The sequence below is a fragment of the Gossypium arboreum genome, chromosome 1 (assembly GCF_025698485.1).
Source record: "Gossypium arboreum isolate Shixiya-1 chromosome 1, ASM2569848v2, whole genome shotgun sequence".
NCBI classification, from domain to species: Eukaryota; Viridiplantae; Streptophyta; class Magnoliopsida; order Malvales; family Malvaceae; genus Gossypium; species Gossypium arboreum.
The window spans coordinates 108,223,010-108,240,981 of NC_069070.1; the positions used below are offsets into that span (position 1 = coordinate 108,223,010).

The 17,972-nt window shown below is 32.8% G+C and overlaps 1 protein-coding gene and 1 long non-coding RNA gene across 2 annotated transcripts; both read left to right on the forward strand.

Annotated features, from left to right (window-relative positions):
- Positions 1 to 653: 653 nt before the first annotated feature.
- On the forward strand, positions 654 to 3,683 carry LOC108480727 (uncharacterized). The gene is made up of 9 exons (XM_017783813.2): positions 654 to 934; positions 1,222 to 1,407; positions 1,549 to 1,678; positions 1,777 to 1,857; positions 1,968 to 2,167; positions 2,403 to 2,498; positions 2,618 to 2,711; positions 2,951 to 3,067; positions 3,228 to 3,683. The coding sequence occupies exons 1-9, from the start codon at positions 800 to 802 to the stop codon at positions 3,329 to 3,331; spliced, it is 1,143 nt and encodes a 380-aa protein (XP_017639302.1). The 5' UTR covers positions 654 to 799; the 3' UTR covers positions 3,332 to 3,683.
- Positions 3,684 to 4,183: 500 nt separating this feature from the next.
- On the forward strand, positions 4,184 to 6,275 carry LOC128294106 (uncharacterized). Its single transcript, XR_008284367.1, has 2 exons — positions 4,184 to 4,452; positions 4,540 to 6,275. It is a non-coding gene; the product is annotated as an uncharacterized LOC128294106 (long non-coding RNA).
- Positions 6,276 to 17,972: the final 11,697 nt, after the last annotated feature.

Here is a 17,972-nt window from a genome sequence, read left to right on the forward strand (position 1 = left end):
GTTTCGAAATTGGTTAATTAACCGAATCAACCAAAAATTTCTATTTTTTATATACATTTTACATATATTAAATTCGGTTAATTTTTTTATATGTTTTATACTTCTTTTAACAAAAAATATATAAATTTCCGTTAACGTACCGAACTAACTAAAAAAACTCGGTTCGATTAACGGTTAAGAATTTAAAATAGTTGGTTAATTCAGTTAATGGTAGTTCTGGTCGATTAACCGATTAAATACCTTTAGGACTACTTATAACCTCTCCTTAACTCATAGATAGGAGGATAATGCGCTTTAACGCATTCAAACCCATGTGCTCCTACATTGACATCAATACTCATACTAATTAAGTTTAGACTCAATCAACAAATTCAATAATTTATTTAATATAATTAAAACACCTGAAATATTTCTCTTACAAACTTTTTTGAATTTGATTTGATATGTGAAAAAATTGAAAGTATAATAAATGTTATTTAACTTTTTAATTTTTACTACATTTTATAATATATTTATCAAAATTTTAACCTGTTTGTGAAATCTAAAATACTTCAAAAACAATGTATGAAATAATTTTAAAAATAATGTCTATTTTTTTAAATTCTACTAAAATAAATAAATAAATAAAGTGTTTATTAATATTATATGACCAATTATGTATTAAGCGTTGCGAGGGCTGAGGATTATCTAAAACCCTAATAAGCGTTTCTCCTCAACCGTGTAGATAGCTAAAACCCCTTTCTTTTCAGTTTCTATTTAAACCCTAAATTCCTAACAGCAAAATCTAAGCAACAAAGCAATGGCAGAGGGGGCAGGAGAAGAAAAGAAGAAATTTTCAATCTGGGATTTGCCAGATGTGCCAATGGGTCAACTTCCACCGCACCTTGAACTCCAACGAAGTCGTGTTTCATGCAATAAGGACGCCCCTATCCATGTATTTCTCTCTTACCCCCTTTTTTTTATCCCCTAAAGCACACATCTTCAGTTGAAATTTTCTCATGAGCACTCTTTTATTCATATATGGAGTGTTAAGAAACATTGGTTTCTTGGGGTTGTTTAATTGGGTAATTAAAAAATTGGAGCCTTTTTCCTTATTTGGGTTTGGGTTAGTTTCTTTGTATCACCTGTCTTGTTCTGTTCTTAAGGTTCTGAAATTTGGGGGTCTCTTTTTTTGTATTATAATTAAACGTCTTATGTTTTGGGGGCTTTTGTTGCTTGTAGACTGAGAGTATTCAATATTCTGGCGCTTATGCATCGATGGGAATTGATAATAGTTCAAGACTTGATCGATTCTCTAACAACTTTAGAGTTGAAGTGGTTCGACTCAATGAAGATGACATTGAGTTTGATATGATCGGTATTGATGCAGCTATTGCCAATTCATTCAGGAGGATCCTTATAGCTGAGGTCTGTGACTTTTTGGTCTACCTCTTTTCAGTGCTAACATATGCTATGTTAATGACATTATTGCATCCTATCCTATGCTAGCTATGTTAGCTTGCAGCATATTGTCTGTGCTGGTACTGATAGAACTGATTATGCTTGCAGCTTCCTACAATGGCAATTGAAAAAGTTCTCATTGCAAACAACACATCAATAATCCAAGATGAAGTTCTTGCTCATAGGTTGGGCCTCGTTCCAATCCGTGTTGACCCAAGGCTTTTTGATTATCTTTCAGGTTTAATTCATTTTTTTTGGTTGATGGTTTATCTGAATTTATGGAGTTTACCCTTGGGGCACTTGGTAATTCTTTACTTTTGTCTCTTTCAATTGTAGAAAATGATCAGCCAAATGAAAAGAACACCATTGTTTTCAAACTCCATGTTCAGTGTAAAAGAGGTAGTCCACGTATTACAGGTACGGTTTTGGGCTTTATCAGTGAAACATGAAACCTTTTTACTTAAATGAAATTAATAGCTCTTCCCTTTATAGCTTTGCCTTGTTCCTAATAATGTATAATAATGCAGTTAAATCGGATGCATTAAAGTGGTTGCCTAATGGGAGTGAACTGGTTAAGGAAACAAGAAATGCAACTTCAGATTCATCATCAAAGCCTGAAACATACACTTACTTCGGTTGCAGTCAAGAGACGGTTCCAGAATTTGTCAAGAACCCCATTATCCCTAAGTATCCAGATATTATTATTGCTAAACTTGGCCCTGGACAGGTATATTTTACATGCTTTTGTTTGTTTCCAAAACTGCTCATAAAGCATGTCAAGATGGCAGATCATGCCTTAGGTTTAAAAAAAATCTCTTCGTGAGCTAAATGTGGTGCTAGTAGATTAAGAAGGTTTTGTGTACTGCTCTCATTAGTTCAGGATCCGTTTTGAAGTTGTTAGAAGTTAATCTAATCCTTATGAAGTTTTTCAAGTGTACTAAAAGTTCCAACTTTTTTGCTAGGAAATTGAACTGGAAGCACATGCTGTTAAAGGCATTGGGAAAACACATGCCAAGTGGTCCCCAGTGGCCACTGCTTGGTATCGGATGCTTCCTGAGGTAAGGATAGACTGTAACTGTAGATTTCTTCTTTTCTAAACCTTCTTCATTTCTTTCGTTTATTCTATCTCATTTTGATTCTATATTATTACAGTATTGTGATATATTTATATATTTAGGTTGTATTATTGGAAGATATCGAAGATGACCTTGCTGAAGAACTCAAAAGCAAATGCCCTGTTAATGTGTTTGATATAGAAGATCTTGGAAAAGGTACTTCTGTTCATTATGATTTGTTGTCCATATGGTGTAAATTTTGGTAATTATGTTTTTTTCCTCTATAAAAGGGTTTTCCAGTATTCCGTTACTAAATGTGGATTATATTCCTCTAATAGTGGGGTCAGTAGCTATGTGATAGTGCTGACCGGTTCTGCTTGATATGCTTTAGCATGTGAAGTTAGGAGATATTGTTTTAGGTACATTTCCTAATGAAGAATTTGGCTGCCAAGCAGGTAGGAGAAGGGCAACTGTAGCAAGGCCACGTGCGTGCACACTTTGCAGAGAATGCATAAGAGGTGACGATTGGGAGAAACGTGTGGCACTACGCCGTGTTAAAGATCATTTCATATGTAAGTAATGTGGGGCTACTCTCTGTCTTCTGCATGTGTTGTCAAAATTAGTTCTAGATTTCTTTAATGCCATTGCTTGATTAATATATTTTCATTGATTTCAAACCAATTTAAGGTTAGGCACAGCTTAAGATTAATATGTTTTTCTCCCCTTTTCTAGTCACCATTGAATCTACTGGAGCATTACCTCCTGAAGTTCTATTTACTGAAGCAGTGAAGATTTTAGAAGACAAGTGTGAACGCGTGATAACGGAGCTCTCATGATTCTTTTAATATGGTTAGTAAGGATGAGAGGAGCAATGGATTCTCTATTAATCCAAGGAGATTTTCTTTCCTCTTAGCAAATCCTTTTCATTTCTCATCTTTTGGTTCATGGATGGGATTTGGAGGGGCAGATGGTATGATTCACATATAGATATATAAAAAATGGATTTTTGTGAGTTAATGTGTAATGAGAGGGATAGATTATTGGTGATGGGCTTTTTACATTTTTGGTCTTGAATTAATATATAGTTGTAATACAAGGATCCGTGGTTTAACCTTATGAAGTAGCCAATTCATCAGCTTTGCTTTTAGTGGCATAAAAACAGTAAAATTGCATCAGTTCTCTGATGAATGATTGATTGGTTATTAGCACAGTGATTAGATCAGTGGATTTTTTTAGGGCAGAAAGAATATATTTATATTAAAAATACAATTAATGAACAAATGTCAAAACAAACCCATTAATATAGTAATAGTGAAAGGGACTTTGATTTTTAGAGTTCTCTTGTTTTTTTATGATTATATCTCGTTCAATGTTTTATAACTTGCAAATATTTTATATAATATATATAGATGGATCAGTACACTACTTTTGTCATACACTTTAATGATATGATTATGTGGTCTTGGATCCAAGAATGAGATATGAGACACAAAGCAAGAAAGAAAATAGAAGAAACAAATGCTATAATGTAAGAATACAAAGACAATCTCGTTGTCGTTTCCAGACAATATCAATGTCCATTGGACCACCTAACCACAATTTATTACAAGCCTAAAAGGTTTTTTCCCCCTCAAAAATTAAAACCAACCTTATAATTCTTGTTACTAAACCAGTAACTTATTAATCATAAAATTAAAATTTCAATGTCTGAAAGTTGTAATCATCCAAACATGACCCTCTCCAATTAGGTTTGGACAGGATCAAAGTGGGGTAACTCACTTAACCCCTATTAGCCAAAATTCGCTTGACTTGATATCTAGCTATTGTCACTGTTACTATTAGAGGGTTAGTTGCACAAGCATCCAACACAGCATTTCATCCTTGTTATCGAAGTTTACATTCTAGGATTCCAAATGGCGAGGTTTTTTCATTGATGTACGTATCTACATAGCGCTCTGTAAGTGAGCTTTTCTTTTTGACTTTGAAGGGGTCCATTCTTCATTACTTCCCTCTAATAGGTTTCTTACCTTAGGATTTGTATTAGTTGCCTCTTCAGGAAGCTCATGGATTGTGTTGAGGAGGCTGTTGAAGGTCTTGGCCTATAAACTATTTCAACTTACCATGTCGAATTGCACTTTCAATGGTGTCTTTCAAATAGACACAGTTTTTTTTGTCTAATGCCCAATATAATTATGGAATTGACAATGCTCAAAGGACAGTCACCTTAACTGACTGGACCTCATTGGAAGTGGTTGCTTAAGAATTCCTTGCCCCTTGACTTGATTAAGTATAGAAGCTTTGGAAGCATTTAAAGGGGCGTTCGAGTCAAAACCTTTCATACGAAGCTCTATCTACTTGCTTAGCCTCCAGGATAACTGGTTTGATTCATGATGTTTCATGGATTGAGATGACTGAGGGAACCGTTCCTCCCACGTGGACTTCTGAATTAAAAGCTCACGCTGGTATGTCTCTACTTCTAGGTCTACCTCGTCTGGGACAGTCGAATTTGTCCTACGTTGAATCATGATGTGGGTGAGGTGTGTTTTGACCGTACTATTTATACTATTTCCATGTACATGTTAGCTTTTTCATACAAACTGTAAAGTTTATCAGGCTTTTCATTTGTTAAAGCATATTTTAGGTACTCATGCTCTACACCAGATATAGAGGCTTGGGTTGCCCACTCATCACTTAAGTTTTTGGTTACCATTGTTGCTACGTTAAAATGACGAATGTATTCTCTAAGAGGTTTGCCTCTATTTTGCTTAACTAAAAGCATATTTGTGGGGCTTTTAAGGATTATACAAAGTGACCCATAAATTGACGAGGTAGTTGTTCAAAAGTGTGTATTAACCTAGAGAATAGAGATTGATACCTTGCATGATTTGCAAGGGTTACCAAAAAGACTCTACATTTAAGCACATCAGTGGCACACATGATATCCATGTAATTGTTGTATTGTTAACTAGTGATCATGTGGGTCGCTTTGAGAGGTCTAAAGGTGGGTGGTAAGTCTACAACCGTGATATCTGAAGCCATAAGGTTATTTGGAGAAAGTTTCCATTCTCCATCATCTAATTTTATACACTATAAGGTTCGTAGTTTTTTAATGGATTCCATTTGGTAGTGTTTGTAGCAAAATTTGAAGATTGTTTTTTCGGGATGCTTTTGCTGGTGACCAAGAGGAGAAGAGGTTGCTTCTTCATTATTTTTGAGGGGAATTTCGGGTTGCTCGCAATTCTTACATAAATTGGGGGGTGATCGTAAGGTCAGTTGCCAATTCTGCTCTTATTGTTGTTGTAGCCGTTCCTTCATCATTTCATTTGTTCCTAGAGTTCAAAGATTTGTTCGGAATTAGAATTCAAGTTAGGTGTGGGTTGATCATCAGATGACGGCAGTATGGTTGAATTCCTGATGGTGGTGGTGGGAAAATTCTTTAGGAGAGTGGCCACAGTATTTTCTGTGGCGGCAAGGTTTGTTTGACCGTATAGGTCCAACGGATTGTAAGGTTGATTGTTGGCTGAAGAGTAACTTTTGAGATGTAAAGGTCGGTGATTTGGGATAGTATTATCACAGGGTAAGTTCATGTTAACCACACCTATTATTGATGTTGGCCGGTGAAGTAGGTAAAAAGATGAAACTTAGAAAATGTACGAGCTTCATACAGTGTGACTTGTATCGAAAGCTTAGGTTTAAAAAAGGAGAAGATCGCTTTTCTAGATAAGTTATAGTATATATACACTCTATAAAAAAATATATACACACGCGCATCTTTAAACATGTTTCTCTCTTAGATACTCATGAAATGGGTCGTGTAGTTTTATTAACACATATAATTAAAATTTATATCCTGATTTTCGTGTCACCTCATCAACTCTTCATCATCTGTATTGTGAATAACAGAATTTTGCTACTAAAATATAATAGGCTTTGGCGGGTCAAAACACTCAACATAATCCCAACGAAGCAAGACAAAACAGGGTAAAACATAACATATATTAATGGAGGTTGATAAATTGACAATAGAACCAAATGGGCCAGTCCAAAAATTTACATTTCTTTGAACTTACCCTATGCGACTAAAGGACTAAAATCTAGATAATGAAACAGTGTAGTGGGGGGCATAATTAGGTATTTGGCAAATCAAATTTATGAAATTTGAGAAAAATATTGTTTTGTTCACATCTCAACAATAATTAATTGAAAAGAATCCTGGGGTCCTCTTTTATTACTTTTATTTATTTATTTATAATCAATCTAGACATCGTTAGTTTAGATCAACATGTAATTTTCATATGATTAATGAATGGTATATTAACAACAAAAAAATACTCATCATTTCTTTCATTCCAAGAGTTTAAAATTTTTTACTTACTGTTTGAATAATATATTGTAAATATTCATATTTTATTCAAAATTATTGTTGTTATACACTAATAATTACCAACTCAAAACCCATATGAGGTTTGGTCATCTACTAGCGATTTGATTAGGCCTTATCAGATAGACATGTGTAAGGTATACAACAAGAGGACAGGAAGATAATTCGTTGTAAATAAATTACAAAACTCTAATGAATTAGATTTGAATATAAATTTATTTTTTTAAAATAAAATTTTATTGATTTTAATTTGCATAAGAAGTAAGCATATGAAATTAATTCAATTGAAAATTTTAACACAAATATATTTTAGAATAATGTTTATAAAATAAGGTAGATTAAAAACCATATAAAAGGTTGGTCGGTCCAAGACATTTGAAAAAATGATTGGGTTGAGAGTTTGGGTTGCTGAGAGATGGTTGTTTGTGATAGAATCTAAATTTTTATGCTTTATAATATAATATTTTTGTTATTAATTTAAGAGGTTTTTGGTTGAAAAAAATATTCCTTCTTTCACGAAATTATTTTATGGATCCTTCCCACCATATTATTTATGGTCTATTTTTAATTATTTAATAATATTTCAACAATTTTTTCAATGTTATTGACTCATAATTTTGACAATTTTTTTTTTACTTTGAATCCTGAAACCAGGGGCGAAGGCAAAACAATTTTTTAGGGGGGGCGAATGAAATTTTAATTTTTTATAGTCTATATCTCTATCATTTTTAAAGGATTAAATTAAATTTTTATAATTTTAAGGGGCTAAAGTGTAATTTTACCTTTACTAATTTAAAATTTTTCAAACATTTTAAAGGCCTAGATAGCAATTTTACATTTGGGAGGAGGGGTGGGGCCCCTGCTAGTCCCCCAAGATTTGCCTTTGCCTGAACCTTAAACCTCGAACCATAAATCCTGAACCTCAAACACTAAATAATGAATCTTAATTCCTAACCTTGAACCCCAAACTCGAATCCAAAATCTTTAACCAAAACCCAAACCCAAATCCAGAAACTCGAAAACTGAACCCAAAACTCGAATCTTGAACCCAAGTTCATGGTTCAAGGTTTGGGATTCGGGGTTCAAGGTTTCGAATAAAAAAATCAAAATTATGTGTTAATGACATGAAAAAAATTGTTGAAATTAATGTCATTAAATAGTTGGAAAGAGATCATGAATGATGTGGTGGAAAGAGTTCATAATTTAATATTTGTTAAAATTATCTTTTGTAAATTTATGGATAAATTTTGCTATTAAACCTTATACTTTGCAAAAGTTGTGGATTTAATTTTGTACTTTAATTTGATTATTTTATTTAATATACTTTTTAAAATTAAAATTTCAATCATTAAACAATAATTTTAAATTCATTAAATTAAATTATGTTATTTTTAAAATTGATTCGACAAACATATTTTCATATGTGTATTATTTTCACATATTACTCACAAAAATTTAGTCAATAAACTAAAGACAACAAATTAATTTATATACTTGTAATAAATGTTTTTGTAACTCGAAATAAAGTAGGGATTATTTATAAAATAAAACTAAATAAATTTACACAAAAGAGAAGAATGTTTTTGAATATTTTAAAGAAAACACTTGGAAAATCATCCAACCAACCAAGGGAGAGGTTTAAAAGACTTGTAACGATTTTAAATTAAGGAATATTAATTTATTAATTCAATATCATACAAAGTTTAATTTCAAGATGATAAGATAAGGATATTCAAGTCTTAGCTGCACTGCCTATATAAAGGCTATTCACTTGCATACTTTGCCAAGAGTTTTTGAGATCTTTATTCTCTCTATTTTGGGATATTTTTATTGAGTAGTTTAGATTAATTTTTATTGGGTCGATAAAGGTTCTATTTTTTTAATATAAGTACAAGACAATAAGTCATTATTGTCCAATAATATTAATGGAATTAATTAGACATCCGAAGGAAGCATAAAAAATGATAAAATTTTAAATTGGAAAATTTGAGTATGGATTAAATTGAAAGTGAGTAATCAAGTAAAGGAGTAGATGAGTAAATTGTCCAAGTTAGCAAACTACTCATGGCCATTGTGAAAAAACAGGATATTTTCTATTATATTTTCCACAAGAGATTACATACATATTTATACACATAGTTAGCCTAACTAAGGTAACTTTATGTTAGGAAAACAGAATAATTGCGAGGATCTTGTGCGACCTTAAAGTTAGGGATAGAATATTTTTAGAATCATATTTGATATACTCAAATATTCAAATCGACACTCTCCTCAAGTGGGAAGTGGATATCATCCATTCTCACTTGCTTACTAATTCTGAAACAACTTCCTGACAATCCTTTGGTAAGTATATTTGCTAGTTGTTCATCGGTGGACACAAATGGAGTGCAAATTAAGCCTTTGTCTAGTTTTTCCTTTATGAAATGTCATGCCCACCTCAACGTGCTTCGTTCGATCATGTTGAACTGGATTATGTGCGATATTGATAGCAGACTTATTATCGCAATACAACTTCATTGGACCTTCCACTTGATCTTCAAGTCTTCCAATATAACCTTTAGCCATAACAACTCACAAACTCCAAGAGCCATTGTCCTAAATTCAAACGCACTAGATCTAGCCACAACTTTTGTTTTTACTCCTCCAAGTCACAAGGTTGCCTCCTAGAAAAGTGCAAGAACGAGAGGTTGATCTTTTATCAACCATAGATCCTGCATAATCTGCATCGGTATAGGCTTCAAGGGTTAAATTTTCTTCTTTTTAAATAAGATTCCTTTGCACGGCATACCTTTTAAATCTTGTAGAATCGATATACTGACACTAAGATGTGATTCCTTAGGATTGTGCATAAACCGACTTACAACACCTCTTGCTTAGGCAATATCCGTGCGAAAGGGACAAGTAAATAAGCTTCCCCACAAGTTTTTGATATGACCTTCTATCAACTCTGTATCTTCTAATACATCTCCGAATTTGTGGTTCACCTCTATGGGTGTCTCTGCTGGTTTCTGACCCAACTTGCTTGTTTCGTCAACAAATCAACTATGTATTTTTTTTGAGATATGAATATTCCTTCCGAGAGTGTGCCACTTCAATACCAAGGAAATATTTTAACTTACCTAGCTCTTTGACTTGAATTCTTTTACTAGGCATTTTTAACTTCTCCATTCCTTCTAGATCATCACCGGTCACAATAATATCATCAACATAGACTATTAAAGCGGTCACTCCCCCGAAGATGAATGTTTTACTGAGCAGTATGATCTCCTTAACTGTTTATACCCCAACTTGAGCATCACTTTGGTAAATCTTCCAAACCAAGCCCTCGGGACTGTTTTAGTCCATATAAAGCCTTTTTAGTCTACAAACTACATCACGTATTTGGACCGAATCTCGAAGGAACATCCATATAGACTTCCTCCTCAAGGTCACCGTGTAAAAAGGCATTTTTGATGTCAAATTGCTGTAATTTCCAGCCTCGGTTAGCAGCTAGTGTAACGTCCCCTAACCCTATACCGTCATCGAAACAGGGTTATGAGACATTACTAGTCAGTACAGTCCAATTCCGGTCATTAATTAAAATAAATATCCACACACATCCTAGTTTTAAGATGTCGTCCCTTTAATGGGCCCTCGCGGTCCAATATGAACAGTAATTTCAATTCGGGACTAATTTAGAATCACTACGAATTTTTAGTAAATTTTAAAATTCATACTACATACCGTTGCCAACCATAATTTACTCATTTCATCAATACTTTTACAACCTAAATGACTCTCATTAAACATCCTGGGTACATGCCATTATCAATACTCAACATACTTTACCTTAATGAATTCGGGATCGTCTTGGGATGCTGATTCAAGGTACTATCTTTACTTAACTGCAAGACGGAAACAAAGCAGACAATGAGTATGGTATACTCAATGGTATTTCTATAATCCAAACAATTAATAATATAACAAATACTTAAGATCATAATAACAATTACAATTATTCAATTATTTATTCATAGATAAATTTCAACTACTTACCATATAAATTTTATACAAATCATATAATAAACACAATAACATGATTGTTCAATTCTTAACTAAATCCATTATTATTTACTCCATTCTTTCACTTACTACTCGGTATAGCTTTCTTTAATTTACTCACAATTCAATATCATTAAACTATATTCAACTATACACTTATCAATCATATTCCATTTTAATTCATTTCAATAACAGTCAATTTCATTTATATCATATCAACTTACTATCCCGATAGCTTTCAAGATATACATACGATTCATATATCTCAAATCACATTTCAATTCATCAAATGGCATCATATATCATCAATTCGAACTCCAATCATTTCATGAACCTTTGGTTCATATTTTCAATTTCATATCTAAATTTTCAATTCTCAATTCAATTTCTCGTTTCATTTCAATAGCTTGATCAATCAAATTTATTCGATTTATCTTTCACTTATTTACCCCTATTAACAAACCCGGACTTTGACGGATACACGGATTCCAACCCAAACACACCAGTACGGCATATTGTGCCTAAAACGGTACATAGTACCTGATCAGTATACGACACATAAAGTGCCTAAAACGACACACGAGGTGCCTGATACGACACACGAGGTGCCTGATACGACACACGAGGTGCCTAAAATACGACACATAAAGTGCCTGATCAGTAAAGCCGGCAAATTCCCGTAGACTTCCATATCTTATGGCATGCCAACTATATCCAATTCAGCCCGACTAGTTAATAGGGTATTTCATTCACTCTCTCAATTTAATAATTCTTTCATCAATATCCCATTCCGATAATTACACATATTTACCCATTTTCACAATTCATACAATTTCATTCAATTCAACAAATATATTTCAATTATGCACATTAATTCATAATTCAATACAACTCAATTCACTTTTCAATACCAAATATTCAAATATCACAATCTCATATATTCATATCAATTTCCTCATATTTCCAATCAATATATTTTTCAATATAACATTCATTCAATATTCAAATTTCTACATAAATTATATATATTATATAATTCAATCAATATAATTTCAATCAAAATAATTTCAATCAATATAAATTCAATAAATTCATCGCAAACTAAAATCAATCCATTTCAATTGTAAAACATCATAATTCAATTACTAACAATTGCCATATGTATATAAATATAACAAATAATGTCTGAGTTCGGATTATAGAAATACAAACCGTAATTTTTGAGCTAACTCCCGTTGACTTTGTCTTGTCCTTTCTTAGCCGAGATTTCCGGTACCACATTGACTATGAAATTAATACAATTCATAATCATTAATACATTACTAATTCATATCTTGAGTTACAGAATTCTAAATTAAGATCCACTAATTTTTCCTGAAACTAGACTCACAAATCTTCTTACAATAAAAATTTCAGAATTTTTGGTTTAGCCATTAAGTACAGTTTATTCTTTAACTTCGCCCCTATTCTGTTGTCTGACAATTTCGTCCCTTCTTCACTAAAAATTAATTATCTCACAGTACAGAACTCGAATAATATTCCCGTTGATTTTTTCTGAAAATAGACTCATTATGGATTCTAAACACATAACTTTAAGCCTATAATTATTTTTCTTCAATTTTTGGTGATTTTCCAAATTCAGAACAGGGAAACCCTAATTCATTCTGACCTTATCTCACAAAATTCATTATATCTCATAATTTACAATTCAATTGCTTATACATTTATTATATAAGAAACTAGACTCAATAAGATTTAATTCCATATTTTATTCATCTTATAATTCAATTTCTAAAATTTTTGGCGATTTTTCAAACTTAGACTACTGCTGCTGTCCAAAATAGTCTTAGTACAAAATGTTGATTTACTTTAATTTCAATTTAATCCTAACTAAATTCACTTACTTTTCTATCTTAATTCATACTTTATTTCTACTCAATTTTTAACCAAACTTAGACATAATTATCTATTTTTCATCATAAAACCATAATTTCGAAATTCTTTCAATTTAGTCCTTAAAGCATAAAACTTATGAATCACTTTACAATTCAATCCTTGTATCATTTTTAACTTGAATTTCTATCAATTTAGCCCTTAATTCATCATTTTATTTAACATGGACAATATCTAGAAATCTAATAACTTTCAAAATATCAACTTAATTTCATCAAAACTTTGTTCTAGAACTTCTAAAACATCAAAATTAAGTAAAAAGGGCTTGATTGACTTACCTATTAAAGCTTAAAGCTTCAAACCTTCAATTTTCCCTTTTCTCCCTTCTTTCTTTCTTTTCTCCCCTGCTCTGCTTTCGTTTCATTCATTTCTATTTCCTTTCACTTGCTTCTTTAGTTTATATTTATAATATAATATAATATAATATAATATAATATAATATAATATAATTAAAACATAAAGTACCTTTATTATATAATAATATAATAATATAATAATATACTAAACATAAAAAAATCTTAGATTTTCTTCACGATAAACCACCTCAATTTATACTTTTTGTATAATTGCCCTTTTAGTCCTTTTTATTTTCTTTTAATCTATAATTCAACTTTCACACTTTATTCAATTTGGTCTTTTTACTTAATTACTCTTAATTAAATTAAATTCACTTAATTAAACTCTAATTAACCACTCATTTTACATCGTAAATATTTTTAATAAATATTTACGAATCCATTTTTTCAGAAACGGAGACTAGAAAATATACTTTTTCGGTAACGGTAAAATTCGGGTCATTACAGCTAGTGACAGCAACACTCTTACAGTGTTCATCTTTGCAACAGGGGCAAATGTCTCAAGATAGTCTATCCTATACATTTGAGTGTACCTTTTAGCAACCAACCTTGCTTTGTACCTCTCCAAAGAACCATTTGACTTATATTTCACTGTGTACACCCAGCGACATCCCATCGGTTTCTTTCCTTCCGGTAATTTCACTAAGTCCCATGTCTTATTTTTTTCAAGAGCTTCCATTTCAACCTTCATGGCATTTTTCCAATTCTCATCTTCTAATGCCTCAAATACAGTTTTAGGAATGGAAATAGAATTTAGGCTAGTAAGAAAGGCTTTGTGGTTATGGGACAAGTTTTTGTAAGACATGAATAGGTGCAAGGGATGTTTTGTACAAGCTCTAGTCCCCTTTCTAATAGCAATGGGAAAATCATCTAAATCAGTAGTATTAGAATTCAAAGTAGGTTCAAGATTACCTCGGTCGTATAGAGAAGAAGATGATTGAACTTGCACTGGTGCCTTCTTCCTTGAGTAAACCAAGATGTGAGACGAGTAGTGTCCTGAATTCCTCTTGGTGATTTGGGTGTACTAGGCTTAGTTTCATGTTGTATAGGGGTCATTGTTTCAAGTTGGGCAGGTTGGGTAGCAGGCAAGGTCTGAGTGAAAGTGTTTGATTGCTGGACAGGAGCTGGAATGTCAAGAAGAAAGAATTCTTTGTCCTTATCTTCTGTGAATAAGATCTCCCCCTGAAGATAAGGACGAGTGAAGAAATTTTCTTGTTCAGCAAAAGTAGCATCAGCTGTTACAAATTTTTTTTTTGTGGTTGGATGATAGCACTTGTACCCCTTTTGAGTGGAAGAATATCCAAGAAAAACACACTTGACAGCCCGTGGATCAAATTTCCCTCTATTTTGAGAATGAACATGGACAAAGGCGACATAGCCAAATACTTTGGGAGTAAGATTACTGGAGGTATTGAAATCAGGAAAAAATTTTGCTAGACTTGCATAGGACTTTAAGATTCAATGACCTTTGTAGGCAATCTATTTAACAAATGAGTAGCAGTTAGAACAACCTTCCCCCAGTATTGTTTAGGGACTTTTTTTTGGAACAATAGGGCTCTTGTAATGGCTAAAATGTGACCATTCTTTCTTTCAGCTACACCATTTTGTTGGGGTGTACTAACACAAGATGACTCATGTAGAATGCCTCTTTCTTGAAAATATGCTGAGAGGAATTGATTGAAATAATCCTTGGCATTGTCTGACCTAAACCTTTTTATTTCGACCCCAAATTGTGTTTTGATCATGTTGTAAAAAATTGGAAAGACAGACCTAACATCAGATTTTTGTTTTAAAAGAAAAATCCAAGACACACGAGTACAATCATCAATAAAGGATACAAACCACTGAGCTCCAGAAATATTTGAAATATTGGATGGCCCCAAACATCACTATGAACAAGAGTAAAAGGAGTGGATGCTTTTTTATTGCTTACTGGAAAAGAGGTACGTTTATGTTTTGCAAGTTCACAGATATCACAATGAAATTTTTCAACAGTCAATCCTTTGAATAGTGAAGGAAACATAATTTTAAGGACTCTAAACGATGGGTGAACAAGGCAAAGGTGATAGAGCCAAATTTGGTCTTTATTGGTTTTAATAGACTCGGATATGAGAGATAAATGTGAGGAATTTAGAATACTAACTTCTTCACTGGATTCTTCAAGATAGTATAGGCCATTTATTTCCTTAGCATGTCCAATCATCCTCCTCGTATTCTGTTCCTGAAAAAGACACCGATTGTGATAGAAAATAACTTTACAGTTAGAGTCTTTGGTAATTTTTTTAATGGATAAAAGATGGGTAAATAATTTTGGAACATGAAGGACATTTTTAAGAGTAAGGTTTTTGTTTATAACAATATCACCTTGACCTGCCAACGTGATTACAGAACCATCACCATCGTTATTTTTCTACTACTAGAACAAGGTGTATATGAAACAAATTTTTGTGAGGTGGGTCATGTAGTTTGTAGCTCTGAGTCAATGACCCAAGAACTTTTGGTATCTGATTTGAGACTTTAGAACTTTGAGGAGAGGATATACCGAAAAGGCCAAACTACAAGTACTGTTGAAGAAGTTTTTCCAATGATCCCAACAAATTTTTAACTTCTCAATTTCTTCTTTATTGAATTCAATAGGTAATTCACGAGAATTGTTTTTTCATCTAGTCTGTCTAGTTGTATTTGCTCGTCCTTGTCCCTTTGATTGTCCACCTTTTTTCGAAAATTTTTTGTTTGTTGTCTATGGTTTCGTATGGAGTTTCCAAGATCATCTTTAGTGTGACGAGCCTTTTGCAGTAGGTGCACCATGCGAATCCTTGTTAAAAGACTTTGTACGTTCTATCTGTCTATTATTTTCACTAGTTGGTGCTCGGGCCAAATCTCCTCTCATTCTTGCATTAGTAACCAAGGCTGAACTATCCACTTGATTGTTCTCCACTATAACTCCTCTTCTTCCTTCCTCAGACGAACAATTGCAATTGTTTCATTTAGTGATGGTAGTTCCTCTTTCCAAGTATTTGAACTCTTCTTGCATCAAACTCAACATTCATCCAAGAAGAAAATCATAAATTCGATCCTTTTCAACAAACCTTTTTAGAGTCTTGCATCTTTCTTGCACTTCATCCGAAATGCTGGTAATGATCCATCTCTTGCCACAAACTTTGCAATGATTGGAATACTCGTGATTGATCGACATCCTTGCTTGATGGATGAAATCTTAGTCTTGATTTCATAGATTTGAGCAACATCTCGAACTTTAGAATAAGTCGCTTCACGACTTCCTATATTTCTTTGGATGTGCTAAGAAACATGCATGTATCACCGATTTACGGCATCATAGAGTTCAATAACCAAGACATTACCATAGAGTCTTGTTCATCCCAAGCATCAAACTTAGGGTCCCTTCTTTAGGTCCATTCCGAGTAAGTGACTCACTTTCCTCTTCCTTTCAAGAAGGTACGAACCAGTTGGGACCATTTCAGATAATTTTTCCAGTTAGCTCAGAGGCTACTTGGATATTCGAAACTCACTCATTGGGTTTGAGTTGTTTACGAAATTTCGAGCCCTCCCATTGTTCTTGGTCTTGCGATTCAGTCATGTTGTGTCTGTACAAGTTCTATAAACTTGAGGACTAGTTGGGAGTCAAAAAAAAAAACAGGCTAAAGAAACCGGCTAAAAAATCTCAGAAATCGGGCTAAATAACAAGCTCTGATACCATGTGAAAATACAAGATATTTTCTATTATATTTTCTACAAGAGATTACGTACATATTTATACACATAGTTAACCTAACTAAGGTAACTTTATGTTAGGAAAACAAAATAATTGCAGGGATACTGTACAGCCTTAAAGTTAGGGATAGAATATTTTTAGAATCATATTTGATATACTCAAATATTCTGAAATCTGACAGCCATAAAGGAATGAAATGTTAGACATGGGAAGGGATAGTTATTTGCTATTGTTGGGATGATAGAAGAGGTAAAATGTACTTTATTAAGTTGTTAAAATAAAAATTTGTTATTTGAAAACAAAGGGAAAGAAATGTTAGAAAGTGTGGTTGATTTTTGACCCTTTGATCAAATCATCTTGGGATAAATAATAGTTGTAAGATCAAGTTCTTATGTTTAAATCTCAACTGTTGAAACTCATTAATTGCAAAATAGGAAATATACGGAGGAAATGTGTAGGAACGTAGATCAAAGCCTTTATATTTAATTAACACCCTTAGATCAAAGCTTTCATATTCTAAAGAGACGGGGTTTTCTTTGGTGGTGGTGATGGATATCTTTTTAGGTGTACCATGAGTTTTGGTATATTTCATGCGATTGTTGCTTCTTCGACCACCTTTGCTAGTGAAAGTTTATTGGCTTCACCTTTCACCTTTCTTAGGGTGTCTTTTTAGCCTTTGCTTCTAAGGCACTTAGCATACCAATGGCATGCCATAGTCAATTTTTTCCCATAGAGCGTGAGGCATTTTTGACCCAATTTGTCCTCTCAATTACTCCACCACAACGCACAAAGAAGGGTTCTCAAAGGAGGTTGAGAATATATGTTGGTTATAAATCTCCTTCTATAATTAAATATGTTGAACCATTAACTGAAGATTTATTTACTACATGATTTATTGATTGTCATTTTGATGAAACAACATTTCCAACATTAGGGGGAGAGAAAATACAACTGGTAAAAGAAATTACATGGAATGAATCATCATTATCCCAATTAGATCCTCGCACAAGTCA

Excerpts from the sequence above, each read along its gene's own strand:
- LOC108480727 (XM_017783813.2), top strand. The coding sequence starts at position 800 with ATGGCAGAGGGGGCAGGAGAAGAAAAGAAGAAATTTTCAATCTGGGAT. Across the intron at positions 1,858-1,967 it reads AGGTAGTCCACGTATTACAG|TTAAATCGGATGCATTAAAG; the intron begins GTACGGTTTTGG and ends ATAATAATGCAG. Across the intron at positions 2,712-2,950 it reads TATAGAAGATCTTGGAAAAG|GTAGGAGAAGGGCAACTGTA; the intron begins GTACTTCTGTTC and ends GCTGCCAAGCAG.